The sequence below is a fragment of the Hetaerina americana genome, unplaced genomic scaffold, assembly GCF_022747635.1.
Source record: "Hetaerina americana unplaced genomic scaffold, ioHetAmer1.1.p SCAF_3, whole genome shotgun sequence".
NCBI classification, from domain to species: Eukaryota; Metazoa; Arthropoda; class Insecta; order Odonata; family Calopterygidae; genus Hetaerina; species Hetaerina americana.
In genome coordinates this window covers 4,520,804-4,536,765 of record NW_027286874.1, presented here as the reverse complement: position 1 = coordinate 4,536,765, position 15,962 = coordinate 4,520,804, and the positions used below count along the sequence as shown (strand labels likewise).

The 15,962-nt window shown below is 39.8% G+C and overlaps 1 protein-coding gene across 1 annotated transcript in view; it reads right to left on the bottom strand.

Annotated features, from left to right (window-relative positions):
- LOC139691049 (solute carrier family 12 member 6-like) overlaps window positions 1-15,962 on the bottom strand; it is a 223,565-nt gene that overhangs the window by 38,626 nt on the left and 168,977 nt on the right. The window contains 2 exon segments of the mRNA XM_071588775.1: window positions 4,815-5,050; window positions 15,089-15,274. Of these exon segments, the coding sequence (XP_071444876.1) occupies window positions 4,815-5,050; window positions 15,089-15,274 (422 nt within the window).

Genomic DNA, 15,962 nt, shown 5'->3' with positions numbered 1-15,962 from the left:
TATTGAAAACTTTAATGTGGAGCAGAGTTTTGTAGATCGTAAAACCAGTGAGGGGGATAAGCCGTAGATTGAAAACCTGGAGGTAAGTGTAGTACAAGATTTAGAGGCTTTCGGAATGTGGCCGTCAGGAAAAATGGACGCAAAGGAAAGCAAACAAAGTTTTAGGCAGGGTAGGGGAAGAGTGGTGATGTGGTATAGTCGGGAAAGGGGATGTGTGAAGAGTAAGGAGCAAGTTCTGTATCTGGCGCGGGGACACGGATTCGAGAAGGATTCTGAGAATTGGTGGGGATTTAAAAAGAGGCCCAAATGGTCTTAAGAATACTATCACGGAAAGAGTTAGGGGACGTTCAAGTACTACAGAGAGCAATTCGGATGGTATTTTGGTGGCGCTTTTGTCTTCGGAAGGCATTGGAAAAAAAAACTTTTAGGTTAGATCTGAGTGAATGAACACCAGGGAAGCGGGCCACACAAACATAAAGACTGTTGTGTTTGCAATTGCAAGAGGTTTCGGGTGTTTATGTGTGTTGGAGAATTTTTCTGTGCAGGGAAAACTTGGTTGGTCATGTCGGAGTAGAGAGATAAAAAGTCTAGAAAGTAGCATGTTAAGGGACTTGGGATTATTACATCTTCGGTGATCACGGATAAAAAGAAAATGGGAGTTAGACTGTCCAGTATGCAGAGGACGACAACTATTAAAGTGAAGACATTATTGTTTGTTGATTGGATTAAGGCATGGAATATGTTATCGAGGAAGAACATTGGGACATCTAGGGAAGTGATTTCAGAGAAGGAGGTAGTGGAGGGGAAAGTATTTATAGATTCCAAATAATGTAAAAGAATTTATGTACGCGGATTGGCCAACGCACGGATTTCAGGGGGTGATTGGAGAGAAAATTGTGTTTGGGTAGGCCAAGGTATAGATTGGCATTTAAAGGCCTGAGTTTATCTTCCAATGCAGCAACATTTTATTTGAAGGTAGTGGCTAATATTGGATTAATGAGGAATGAAGTTGGTGAGCTTCGAGCCAGTGAGTTGTGGGGTGGGGCGTTTGGAAAGGTAAATGTCGGAGGCGGGAGGGGCTCTCTTCAATGGGTATTGATGAGTAAGTGATGTCAAATCCAAACATTTACATTTATGCCTGTATCCTTGGGAAGAGAAATTTAATTGGTTTCTTTTATGTATGATGGCGGGGACTGCAAAAGAAGTTAAAGGTGGTGGCCAACATGAGTGCAAATACGTGCAGTGAGGTCTTGCGGTAAGAAATAATGGTTAAGCCGGGATTATTAGCATTATGAATTCCTGTGATAATGTATAACTGAGAGATGTATGAATTCATTCTTTCTTTCTCCTGCGCTGGGTGATTGATGCAACAATCTCCTCCCTTCTTTCAACCCGGGGCTGGAATACAATGCTTCCTTAATCAATCGCTGTCGGTATATTTTTCTTCCCTTACTCTCCTGGCACGCAAGTTCATTGCCTGGGCTATTAAAAATGTGTACACCAACATGATTGTTCATATTTGTTTTGGTGCCATTCCAAAGTAACAGGGGAGCTTCGTGGTCGGCTGACCTTGCTCACCTCCCCTTGGGGAGGATGGGGAGAGGGCGGGGGTGGGGAGGCGTGAATGCAAACGAGCGGGTGCTCATGATCTCCTTGCAAAATGCCGCGCCGCGTGGCGGTGGGAGGGGCTAAAGGGGGGCGGGGACGGAGCCAGGAGGGGTGTCAGGGGACCCCAGGGAGGGAGTGAGATCCCGAGGGACGACGAAGAATGGCAAGTTCGCTTGCCAAATCGATGAGCTCACAAGGCATGAGGCGTTTTTATTGCGAGCCCGGCTGTCGAAACACTTCATCATGACCCTTTTCCTTGTTTCCTTTTTTCTCCTTTTTTTGGCAAACTTTTTCTTTCAAAGGGATCGCCGGGAGAGGTGGCGTTCCTTTCGAGCGCGAGACAGGGGTTAGTCGAGCGAGAAGCAAATAAGTTGTACCCCAATCCGCTCACGCCGCAACACCTCTTGTTTGCTTGCCCCATTCGAAGGTTTTCAGCTCATTAGAAGCTTATGATAGTTTTTACTCCTGCTCCGGAGGCTATCTCCACGCACACAACCTAAAGGAGACCGTCTCCATATTACATACGCACACATTTTCTTAATTTTTACTGAGGACAATGAGTACGCAGAGCTTTGAATATGATTTCAGAGGTAACGCAGACTTCTTGTTGACTTATCGTAATGGAGAAATGGAACCTGTTTCAGTGTTATTTCACTATCGATATTAATCCTCATATTCGTTTGAATATAGATATTTACTGATCTCTTTTCTGAATCTTCCTTACATGTTTTCATTCGATAGCTTTCCTACATCCTTCCTCACTCGCAGCCTTGGTTTCCCTTGATATGAATTACCTCTGATACATTTTTATGCCAAAGGAAACCATTGCATTAGAGGTACAATAGCATTCCCAATAGACCAATAATCAACTCAATGGTAAAGTGTAAATCCGTTCCAACCAATCGTTCAGCAAAGTAATTTTCTGGCGTTCAAAAAATTCTGTTTAATCTTCCACTATTTGAGCATTTCTATAGTGACTACTAAACCTCCTGACTTCTCCACAACCCTTGCATTCACTTAAATTCTTTTTATACTTCTCGGAATTCAATTTGACGTAACACAGGAATCGTTATTCACCTGGATTTATTGCATATTTGAAGAGTGTTTAGCTAGCGTTTAGTACTTCATATGTCGTTCTTGCCAAGCCATTTCGTTGTTTTCTCTCATGATATTAATTATTGTGATCTAAGAACTCTTCACATGTATTTGTGATCCAAAATATAATTTTCTGCGCGGTATCGAAACATTCTGTGGACATATTGTAATGAATTAGGTTCAAATAAGAAAGTAATTAATAGTGCCTTGCGAAGAAAATTGCCTTCAAATCAGATAATACTCGAAAAAGAAGAAGCTGCTACTGAAGAGAGTGCGTTTCCAGGGAGGAATTTAAAACCGTAATACTATATTAACTTTCGAAATATTAAAATTTTACAGCGATAATTTAACCTTTTATTGCATAGGAAAGGTAAACATTATTAACGCTTTGCAAGAAAATTAAGTATCAATGCCATTTCTTAACTAAATTATGGAAAAGTTAGAATAAGCTATAACCTACCAAGATATTGGCAAACCGCAATAACAAAACCGCTGAAGAAAAATGATAATCGGGGAATGTGAAGGTTGCTTCCGTATGTCCGTACTAGTAGTGATTGTCGTTAGTAGTGGCTTATTAGGGCAGAAAACCTTCTTCGCACTTTCTACACTGCTTACTTTATCCCTCTAGCTTTAAACAAGGGGACGATTTTAGCACTCTATGCAGCATTTGAAAGCATCACTAGTGATTCCGTTTCCCGAAGAGCTAAATTTTACTAATATTACCAGCGTCTTTTCCCAGTCTTACTTTGAAATATCCTCCCTACGTTGACTAGAATTAGATACGTGTTCACTAGATATCATTTCCTCGCATTTTCCCGGTTCCTTTTCTATAGAACCGGGTTACCATGTAAATAAAATAACTAGCCAGCAATGGCTCAAGGAGTGGTGGTTTTTAGATCGTCAAGCAGCTTTAATTGCCCCTAAAAGCCCTTAATGCAATTAGCAAATTGGCTAAGAGTGTCGCGTCAAAATCTTCAACTTTATGTCCGATGCAGACATTACGTAGTGTACCAAAACGGCGCCACTGACAAAACTGTATTCGGGTGGAATGGAGGTGCTTCAAGTGGGTAAAAAACACGTGTTAGTTTTGATAGCCTGGGTGACATGGATTCTGCCAATGTGAAGTGAATGAGTGACGATGAACATTCAGCACCGCTAACTTTTTGTAATTTGTTTTCCATTCCCGGGAACTCAACCCATTCAGGTAATGCATCTTGTTCGACTTCCTCCCTTTAAGGAAGAGAGGATGTTGTCATCAAAGACTTAAGACATGGGTCGGGACATCTTCTTTTGATCTCATCCTTCAGAATTCGTACCTTTTGAGCATTAACCTATGCTATACAAGAGCGTAGAATGGGGTCAAGCCTCGTGATGCAAGAGGATGAAGTAATCAAGCTGTGGCATATTATACAGTGCGCTTTGAAAGTCGTCTTTAGTTGGATAAATATTAGTTAATTTATTTTGCTCGTCTGCTCCTAAATAATTGAATTAGTATCAATCTACCGTAGATTCGTCATCAGTAATCTTAAAGAATAATTTCCACTCGCTCGAAATTTATCATTTTGAGCGTTATAGGCTGATAAAAAAGTCAACGCCTACGTAGGCTTTGTTATTACATAAAAAATTAATACGATGTTTTTCAGAAAAGATGATATCAAACTGATTTCCATCAATAAAGCTTATCTCAAAAGAATTAAATCGTGATTGTCTGGTCTTTACACTAAAGATTCGTACTATAGGCCAACTTCGTAACTCATAGTACTCTTTTTACGATACAATTACAACTTGTACAATTACTTACTTTATGAATAAGCACCATGTTCAAATGCAAGTATTAACGTACAAACCGTCCTCCAGCGGAAAATTATCGCTAAAAACTAAATCTATATTTTAAAATACATTTTAGTGGACGCATGGTACGTTTCAGGAGTAAGCCTTTCTTCGATATTTCCATTTTCACCCCTTGTCGCCCGCCAAAAACATATCTGACCGACATTTTGCAATGAACATTGGACCAAGTTTTGCATGTAAGGTGGAAAGTGAAAGGGTGACGAGTAACTAATTGCAACTCAAAAAAACAAGGTCAAGATGAATCCCATAGTGACACTTACAAAAGGTTGTCGTTTCCGTGGAAGTTGACAAAGATTCCAGCGTACACTGCGATGATTGAGAGGAGCACACAAGCTAAAGCGACGGTGGCGAATTTGTTGACAAACTTCACGCCGACAAAAACAATGGTCGCCATGACGAGAAGAAGTCCCGTGCCATAGACTCGGAAGTTGTTGTACATAATGCTGGCGTCTTTGGTGAAGTCTCCGAAGATGGACAGCGAAGGAGCCATGTACGTCTGAAAAAGAAGAACGAAATAGCATGTTAAATTAAGAAGTTTAATTATTTCCGAAGGAAGATTACACTGAAATTCGTGGACATACAATGTCGCACATATATATCGAAGAGGTTGAAAACAGTACTGTTACGTCATTCCCGACCCAAAATGAAACTAAATAGGTGAAAAGAAAACATTTTCAGTGGGTATTGTTCCAAAGTACTGTTGGTGAATTATTCATGATAAGTCCGTGTTTAACACCATTCTTCAGATGTTGCCTTTACCAATCCGAGGTGCTAGTCCATGTCTAAACGGAGCGATAACGATCAATGGGATTCGGCTGCCCAATTTCCAGCTACGACATTTCGAAAATATTTCACCTAAGACATTCAATTTCACTTAGTGCTTTATAGAGCATTGGCGCTTTCCTCTGCATTTTCTTTTTATTTCTCCCAACCCCTCCACTGGTGTCACGGATTTCAATTCATCTTTTGCTACGATCCGCGAATTATTATTGTAGGTAATCTACCGGTTAAGGTAGGTTTTGGATGGATGCAATTTGACAAACGGTATGCGAATGTATGATTAATAAAAATACTGAATTCACCTTTTTCTAAAACGAGAGCTTTTCCACAGAAACGTAAACAGTAATGTCGTTCGCACTGAATTGCTTGGCTGTAAATCTTCTTTCTGGATCCGAGATAACCAAAGTGAGTCCCAGAGAAGTGAGGAGTTCCTTGGGGAAGCACTTGAAAATTTCCATGTGCTCGAATGCAGACGTTTATGAGTTCTCCCCCCCCCCTCTCATCTTCATTTTAGGGCTCTTGGGCGAGTGGATGGCCCGCATGCAAGCTCATCCGTCTCTCTTCACGCGCGGGCGATAAAGAGGGCCGGCCATGCGTCGTCGACCACACGCGAGGAACGCGGGGCGTGGAAAAATAGCCGGTTTACCATGTGCCTCGTGCGGCGCGGTATTTATTCTTTCAAGGGGATGTGTTCTCGCTGAGTTTAAAAATAAATTACTAAATTACAACTTGGGCCACTATGGAAAATGCTTCGTATTTTTCCCTTACTTGGGAAAAAATAACGAAAAAGTTACAAGATACCCTTTTTTAAATAAATCCGCTTAGAAAATTCTAAAAATTACCGTAGACATATTCTGCCGACAATTATTTCGTGATTGTTTCCCGCAAGAATCCATCAATTTAAGGCTATCATTGAACGAATTGTTACGGAGAGTTTTTCTGTGATATCATAATCGAATTCTCAGGCCAACCCATGTTGCGAATACCTGTGCGCCAGGTATGGACAAAATGATAGCGCCTCTGATACGCGAAGAAATCGGTTTTTGGCTCGACACCTCTTTCAAAAATCGCAAGCTCTTCTTCTCGGCTAATTCTGCCCCAGTGAAATCCCGTAGCGGAATCATAGTGACACAAAACGATTGACGAGAGACGGGAAGACGCTTGGAGGTGGAATCGCGTCGATTTGCAACATCAGTTAGGATGTAAGCAGTCGTGGCAGAGAAACAACACCCTCTAGGATCGAAGCCTTAGAGACGGATTTTACGAGTGGCATCCATTGAACAAGTCTCAGATTTACATAAAAATTAGTAGAATTATATTACTATAGATATGAGTTAAGTAAGAAACGCCTTACTTAAGGGTCATACAACCAAGATTTGAAACGAAAAAGACCCTTAAATATTTTGCATGTCTAGATTTTCCAGAATTGGGCCCTCGCCCAAGAAGACCAGAAAAAATAAAATGGACGGAAAAGAACACCAATGAAGAAGAGAGGAGATTGTAGGAAGAAAATTAAATATGGACTACCCAAACCAACAGACTACTTTTAATAAGAATAGATAGCTAGATGTAAATATTAAAAGGCCTATTTTTTAAAACTATTGGTAGACTCAAAATAGGTGTTAATCGTATATCATTTTACTATCGTTCTGCCGATGCTCATAAAAATCTGAGACGTAATTAATGAATCCCCTTTACATTACATAGAACCCTGCGAGCCACATCGATCACGCAGCATACTACTTTTGACCTAGAATACTTTTCCCCCCTAGCGTGGTTGGACAAACATAATTCTATTCTGATCCTTAATCGCTCGCGGGAAAAATTAAATTTTAAATCTATATCTTCTTCACTTAATCTCTGTAATCATATTTACGCACATGATTTCTCCTACAGTAGTACGATGGAGCTAATTATAAATTTTCAACATCGCTAAAAAGACATCCTTGCAATGTATGCAAGGGATTTGGTCTGTAATTTGACCTTCGCTCCGTAAATGATTCCCACCCAAGCTCCTCTAATATTTAGGATAACCTACTGAGTTTATCATAAAAACGTTTCATGAATCTAGTTCCTCTACGCTTTACGCGATCCAATTCGGTAATCAATATAGCTTCATGAGGATCCTTCGTGAAGGATCAATTTAATCCAAATGAGACCTAACCAGAGAAAGGTAACATTTCTCTGTTTCGACATCTAATTTATTTTCTTTGACATAATGCTTATTCATATCATTAGTAAAATTAATTAATTAGCAGCTTATAAAACTATGCATGTATCTCTTTCCGAATGAAAGAGAAATTAACCCCACAGAACACGTAATTCGTATCCATTCGCACTGAATCGAATTGTATGGCTCCACCTCACGAACGCTCATTTTAAAACTAAAAAAAACGCACCAAGTTTCTTTTACAATATTCTTCAAGTCTGCTTTTAACATGAAAAACAAAGCTCTATTCGTGGTGGCGCCAGTAGAGATTAATTTACATATTATAATAACATTAACATTTTTTTTCAATATGTGATTAATTAAATCAGGTTTAATTAACTTCTTAATGAAATGACTAAATTACAACTCCCGTTGAAATTTTCTCGACATAATTTGACAATGGGGCACAAAGAGCTGTTGAATTTGCCCAGCTGGTCCTTCTGGGAGCGGCTGAATTTTGCGAGAGCGTTTGACGAGCGAGAGGCTTAAAAGCAAATACACTTTCATTTGACGGAATGGAATATACGAGGGTCATCCGGAAAGTAGTACCCGTTCGTGCCGCATGAAGTGCTGACGACGCGAGTAGCCGCTGGACGAGGTCAGATAGCTTCAGTGGCTTGTCTGCCTTCTCTGAGCCAAGTTGCGTGACGCTAGCATTGCCTGTGTTGTTTCTGTGATTGTTTACAATGTTTAAAAAAATTGAGAACGCCGCCAGTTGTGAAGTGAGGGCAGTGATTAAATTCCTCAATGCAAGAAACGTTCGCCCATGTGATATTCATCGCCAATTAAAGGAGGTGTATGGAGACAATGTAATGGACGAGTCGTCTGTTCGGCGGTGGTGTCGCAACTTCAACATGGGGAGGGGGAACACACACGACGATGAGCGTTCGGAGAGACCGTCTGTCATTACAGACCAACTGGTGAGCTCAGTTGACGAATTCGTGAGGAACGATCGGCGCGTCACAATTGATGACATCTGTGAGCATTTTCCCAATGTTTCTCGAACAATTGTCCATGAAATTGTTAAACACCATCTGCATTATGCAAAAATTTGTGCAAGATGGGTCCCTCGCGTATCTCAATGAGCTGGCGGCGAAGGACTATGCAGCAGGAATACAGAAACTTGCCACACGTTATGACAAATGCCTTAATTTGCTTGGAGATTATGTTGAGAAGTAGTTTAAAGTATCCTCTTTCAAATAAAATTTTTTATGTTTGTTAATATTTACTTTTGTGTCTTTATTTCACGAACGGGTACTACTTTCCGGATGACCCTCGTACCAATCCATCGAGACTTCCTTTGCGTAGAAATACGCTCATTAGCTCGACATTACTGTAACAAATAAAACTCAAACAATAATGCCCAACCACTCGTATTTAAAAGCTTTTTTACTTTTTTACAAGCTTTAAAAAAAGTAAAAAAAATGAAATACAATCTAACGTAAAAAAATTAAAGCGGGGTGACCAGGACATATGGAGTAATGAATGAATGGGAGTCAATTAAGTTAAAATTAGCGCTCTTGGGTTGATAGGAGGAACCGATTTCTTCCTATCAATTCACCATGGTGTACATACCGCTGATAAAACTAATCATTTCGGCGAAACTAAATTCCATTCGGTAACATGGGTTACAGGAGCCTTCTTAATTTTAATACTCGCATCTCATAAACAAACAGACTGAAACTCACAGAGAGACAACGTACGTAGTCTCCTCTTCTTGTAAGTTCAGTCAGCGCACAAATGTTTCTAATTTAAATGCATTGATAAAATAAACATATAACTCTTAATGTTAACGGGATAGGAAAAAAACGGCCGATCTTCCTTCTTCCAAATCAACTGAATGTTTGGAAGAAATGAAGAAAAAACTTAGATCATGGCAAATTGATGACTTCATTTTCATTTGACGGGAACGTTTTTAAAGAGTGCGATATAATTGTAATAATAATAAAACGTATTTATTTGGGCGAGATTGAGATTATATAATCCATTCTCCCAACTAACCCTCGTCGTTTACGCGCATTAGTACATCAACAATCATTGCAACAAAGAGTGTAGAAATCTTTACAATTATTACAGAAAAATAAGAAAAAAATGAGATGCTACATAGAGGAAAAAATTGGGTACACTGTGAAAAGAGATACGCATTTGTAGGATAGAGATTAAAGATTATGAAATGAATGTTATATTTAATGGAAAAACCTACAGCAGGAAATGGGGGGGGGGGAGTTGAAAACCTGCGATACCTACAGAAATATGACAAATATGCGAATACCTAATATATAGAGAAATGGGATGGGATGTAGGATGTTTGCCGGAGAGGATTAATTTAGAGGCCCCGGCAAAAGAAGAATACTTTTAAGGGCGAAGCGTTTTTCCAGAGGAGCGGCCAAGGGAGACGAGTGGAGTCATATTGTCGAGAGAAATGATCACCGTGCAGAAATTGGATATTAATTCCCACTCGAGGCACGAGGTTAACCACCCGTTTAGAATTGGCAATTCACGAACTCATGAGAGCTAGGGGCTATACATGGGCAGAATATCTGATAGGATGCGTTGGAAATTGGGGCTCCTCCATATAAACAACCTTGATGCTCTTAGTAACGTGCGCGGTGACGAATTAATCTCGAGGTTTCATCACCCGCGAAGAGACGACTGGCGAACGAAATGTGAACTGCAGGCAGAGGGGGCACCGGAGGGCACCCACCCATCCAGTCGAGGAGTGCCCCTTGGTGTTTCCCTTTGGGCTGAGGGTCGACGGTGAAACCCAAATCCACGAAGCGCTCGCTTCCCCGATCCCCTTCCTCTCCCCCCCCTGTCCCAACCCTGTCAGCGCCCACACCCCCTCCACTGCCGACTACAGGAGGTGAGCGCACAAGCAAATGTGGGTGCCATGGAAGAAAAATGGGAGCATATCAAAAAAGGGATATCGAAAATTGTAAACGAAACTACGTGAACAGTAAAAGAGAAAAGGCCAAGGAAACCATGGATTACAGACGAGATGATTATAAAGATAAACGAGAGAAGAAAATGGAAGAATGTGAGCTCAGGAGTTAGAAGACAGGGGAGAAGAAAGTATATGGAGCTAAATAATAAACTGAAGCGGGAAGCGAAAGAAGCGTGAAGGAAGTCAAGAGTGGTAGGATATGGAAACATTACAGAGGAAGGGTAAAATTGGTACGTTATACAGGAAGATGAAAGTACTGCCAGGAAGTAAGAAGGAAAAATCTATGCAAATAATGAAGGATAAGTGAGGAAAATTACAATTGAACCAGGAAAGATTATGAAGAAATGGCTGGAGTACATATAAGAAATTTATGGTAAATGCATTAACCTAGTGAGCAGTGTTAGGAAGAAGAGTAAGGCAGGGGTGTCCATTATCACCTGTGCTTTTCAACGTATGTGTGGAAGAAATAATTAAAGAGGCATGAGAAGAACTGAAGATAGGAATGAAAGTCGGCGTGGAATTCATAAAATCAGGTTTGCTGATGATCAAGCTTAGGTTGCCAGTCATCCCAGGGGTTATAAGCATTGCTGAGCGCATGGAAAAGTAAGTGCGATAGGTATGGGATGAAAATAAATTCAAACAAAACACGGTTTTCGAGAAAAAGGAAGGCTTATTTAAATATTAGAATAGGAGTTTATAAACAAGAGCAGGTGGAACGGTTTCTTTTAAAAGAACAGCAACAGAAAAATGCTTCTTTAATGAGTATCAAGAAAAAGTGAATAAATGGAAAGAATAGAAGAAGCGAGAGTATTGTATGACGAGAAGGAAATGGATTCAAGGATACACAAAGAAAAAGATGACTTTAGATGAGATGAAATTCCATACGCAGAAGCAGTAATATTTTCAAATGAGTCACATAGCCAATTTGATGCCAGTGTAAAGAATTTGAGAGGAAAGAAGGAAACAGAAATCGGCGGTATACTCTCTCTAAATTCGCTTGAAAAATCAAGAAATAAGCCTCCAACGTATCATACATTTTAACCAATCGAATGCGCACAAAATTAGAAATATTGATAGACGTTCAGAAAACATAACCCCCTTCATACCAAAAATAAGGATATGAAATTGTGACAGCTCTTTCAAACAGGCTGATAACCATGCGACGAGAATATTGACCAAATATCAAACAGAGAATAGAGAGTAAAAACGCCGAGTGTTAAAATAAAGAAAAATTTTTATTTGGAAGCATTGAAGAAACAAAAGAAATATTCTTCCTCTCAAAATGATAAGCGTGCGGAGACTCCAAAATACCATATAATATTCATTCTTCAAGAATCTGGAGAAAGCTTTAAATAGTGTGGATGGAAAACGAAACTTTAAAAAAATCAGCCAAAATACGAGGTAACTCGTAAAGGACTAACAGAATAGTTTGAGGTGTCACTTTTTGGAAGCGATTCATATCGGAAAATACATACTTTGTTCTCCCACAAATAAAATAGATTATGCACGACCTAAGTTTCGACTAACAAAGCCATCATCAGGTGAAGTACAATGGACGCACACTTTATAAACTAGACAGAGAAGAAGAGGGGGGAGGTGGTAAATTGAGAGAAGGGGAAAGAGTAGGGAAAGTGGTGTGTGAGTATGGGGGGGAGGGGGAGGGGGTGGTTGGGTATGGCATCAGGGAGGAAGAGGGGCTGTGGAACAGAGGGAGGTCCAGGAGGGGGGAGCGGGAGGATTACATCAGGTCATTAACCAATTTACCCTAAAAATGACTGTTCCTGGAATTTTCCAAACGTTCCAAGGCATCTTATCTTACACATTTCTTCTTCAAATGTAAAATCTCAGGAACAAAGTCACTTGTGTGGTTATTGCCCTTTAGGTGCTTGGCAAGATGGGAAGAAGGATTTCGGTTTTTGAAATAGACGTAATGTTCTTTTACACGTTCAAGGAATTTCCTCCCAGTTTGTCCAATATAAACAGCAGATAACTCACAACGCAATTGATACACTCCACTCTTTTCCACGATGGGAAATTCATTCTTGCTGTTTGATAAAAGGTTCCCTAGGTTGCCTTTATTATAGAAGGCTGTTTTTATTCTGTTCTCTGGAAACGTTCTGGTCACTTTACGAGATAAATTCCCCAGAAGTTCTTTTCCATTTCGATGTGCCTTTCTTGGGGTGGATGTCAAAATGGATGTGACTGCTTTTTTTCTATTTTTTTCATTTACAATTTCTCAACTAATTGGGAGCAGAAACCGTTATTTTCAGCTACCATTTTTATTACTTGGACTTGTTTTTGGGCATTTTGAGGGAAAATGGGGTCCATGTGATGGTTTTTTTTGTTCGTTATGCTCACCCTACGACATGCACTAATACAGCGAGACATTTTAATTAAGTTAATATTAGACAATGCTCTTTAGACAGTGCTCTAATAACGCCTTGAACAAATTTATATCCCAATTTCCTTAGGGATTTTCATCACTGTAGTTTACGGCACGTAGTAGAAAATCACAGGTTTAGTCTGGAAAAGGACTCGCTAATGTCAGTTGAGTATGGTTTATTATTCCGGTTAGATCTTAGATGCCGCCGTTCCAGGAATGAAGCCGTCGCATGTTTGCCGCCCTACCCCATTCTCTCGATTGATGACGGGCGTCGCATCGGTGGGGTCGTGTGAAACTACCACGCGTCGACATCACGTCGATATATTCTTCATATCAATCTTCCCGATATGGAGAGGGGGAAGAAACCTACGGAGCGAGAAGGGTCGTATCCATGCGCGATAAGATATTGTGATATAAATACACAAGTGCAGAGGGGTTCTCATGCGTCATTTGCTCAGGGGCTCGACACAGCCATCATTTCCTGGGGAAAGAATTTCAATTGTGAAATTTTACGGAAGACCTTCAGCTCCCATCTAACTGAACATTCATCGCAATCATCCGTTTAATCAACAGAAAAACAATGGGAAAAGAATGCATTCTTTCAAACTTTTGAGCTCGCAAAATTTTAATATTCTGTAAACAAAATAAGAACTACGGGGACGACCGCCAAGAGGAAATTTGTCATGAGCAACGTGTGACTGGGTCAAGGTGATTTAGAACCTTATGGTTGTTACATCTTACAGTAATGCCCGCTCTCCAAAATGAACTCATGTGCAATTTAAGAACATGGTCTAAGTAACAAGGGTTCGAAAAAACGTCTTCTTTAACTTCGTGAACAGACTCTGATGACTTTGAAGTGCGATAATAGTCAACAGTATTATTTAAGATGTGTACCAAGAAAAAAAAGATTGCTTAAAATTAGGCAAAATTAACTCCTGCCGATGCATCATTCATTTGAAAGACAATATTCTAATCGATAGCCTTTAAGGCTTTAAAAAAAAATTTAATGCACATTAAAAAGTATTACCGTCGCTCTAAAACTATGGAAGGTTTTAATTTAGTTCTAAAGAGGTGAACCATTAAGTAACTTATTTTCGTTTTTGCCTCGAAATTATTATTAATCTTATCTTTAAAGGAACAGCACATGCTCGTGAACACAGACAGAACGCAAAAGGCACCGAAATATAGTCATATTTTTTCGCGCGCAAAATCAGTCATTTTCTACGGTTTTAATTTAAAATTTACGAGTACTATTTACGCCCAAATAATTCAATTTTGCTCAAAATATTTGGGTAATTCACAATTTCCCGTTCATTTTCATGGAAATACCGGCTTTTTTCCATGATTCGTTGGGGAATGCAGAGAGGATCATTGGAGAATTCAAGGAACTCCCTTCTGCAACAACAAGGACAAGAGGTGTTTTCCTATGCAAATTTTAATCAATGATGTTCATGGATACGAAATTCTTTCATTGGTAAAGATATATATGGAAAATACATGACAATCACCCGCGGATTATTTCAAGTATCATGTTAACAATTTTTTCGGGCGAACGCTTCCTGTCGAAGAAATTATAAAATTTAAGTGGGAGGGGTTAAAATCCTCCCCTTATAAGCAACGCTTGGATTAAGTAAGTGCAAGAAGGAGAAAGTACGCATAAGAAGAAAGAAAAAAACCCACACCTAATTCGAAATTACCGTTGCGTACGTATCATCTGTTCAGAGATCCTTTTGAAACTTTTCAGTCCTACTATATGCTGGTAAACCTTAATTCCTGTGTTGTCACATGCAATATGATTACAGTCATTTTTTGTGAGATTAATGAATAAAAAATACGTAACAGTGATTACAGATTAGGAGTTTTTTCTTTCACTTATACACCTTCTTTCCATTTTACACCTTCTTGTTTCAAATAAAGCCAGTAACAAGAGAAAATTTTTCCCTTCCATCTTCTAAAGTTATATTTCTTTGAGAAAAAGTACTCACTAGGAAACAAAATTCCTGCCATAACTTTTTAAGGGACCCACGTGAATAGAGATTACTCAGTGCCGACGCACAGTAGAGAAAATGCAGACTTTATCGTCAAAACTTGTAAAAATATTACCGGATTTCCGTCACCAGGTCGATGTAACGTCATCACCTTGACACCTTATAGGTAGGCAAGTTTTATTTTTTGCCAAGATAGGACGTGGAATGGTAGCAAAGGGCAGAGTACTCACAATGACAATCTCGACGGCACCCACGATGTACATGGCGGCGGCTAGCGTGGTGCCCGTGTAGAAGAGCATTCCCACGGCGCCGCCGAACTCAGGGCCCAACGACCGCGAGATCATGAAGTATGACCCCCCCGCCGGCACCACGCCGTTGGTCGCGATGGCAGACATGGAGATGGCCGTCAGCATTGTCTAGGGGGCGGAGAGAGAGACAGGGAAAGGGAGAAAGAGGTTTAGTACCGTGGGATGATGTAGCCGGCTCCATCGGAGCAAATCACAAGCTAAATGATAACATAAAATACATATTCAGAGGCACTTGAATTAAAAGAACCAACAAAAAGCTTCAAGATCCTTTTATATATACTTTGATAAAAATATTGTGATTATTTTTCTATCCTACAATTGAAAATTTAAAATATAAATGTCTCAAATGTCTCAGAGTGTTTAAATGAAAATTTCAGACATTATTTGACATTTCAACACACAGAAGACAAGGCAATGCATCAAGTAGATGAACAGCAATACTTGATACGATTAAAATTGAAGTTGCTAATTTTCGCCTGAGGATTGAGCTTTCATTTACTTACCACAACACATAGAGCCTTAAATAAGGCCACTTGGTAACTTTTCCATTGTTTCTTAATACATGCGACCGCACAGAATAATTAATTTAATGGAGAAAAATGGTATATCAAGTACACAAGTGTAGTTTGGATGGTAAAGATAAAATATTTTGGGGTAGAGGGAATTTTTTTTGGCAACAACTATGACATTGATGCATTCTACACATTATTCCTCTAGGGGCATCAAGGTTATCGAAGCTACTGGCTTCGCTATGTTGGAAATGGGTACATGATTATAACCTCTCCTTTTCGTAACC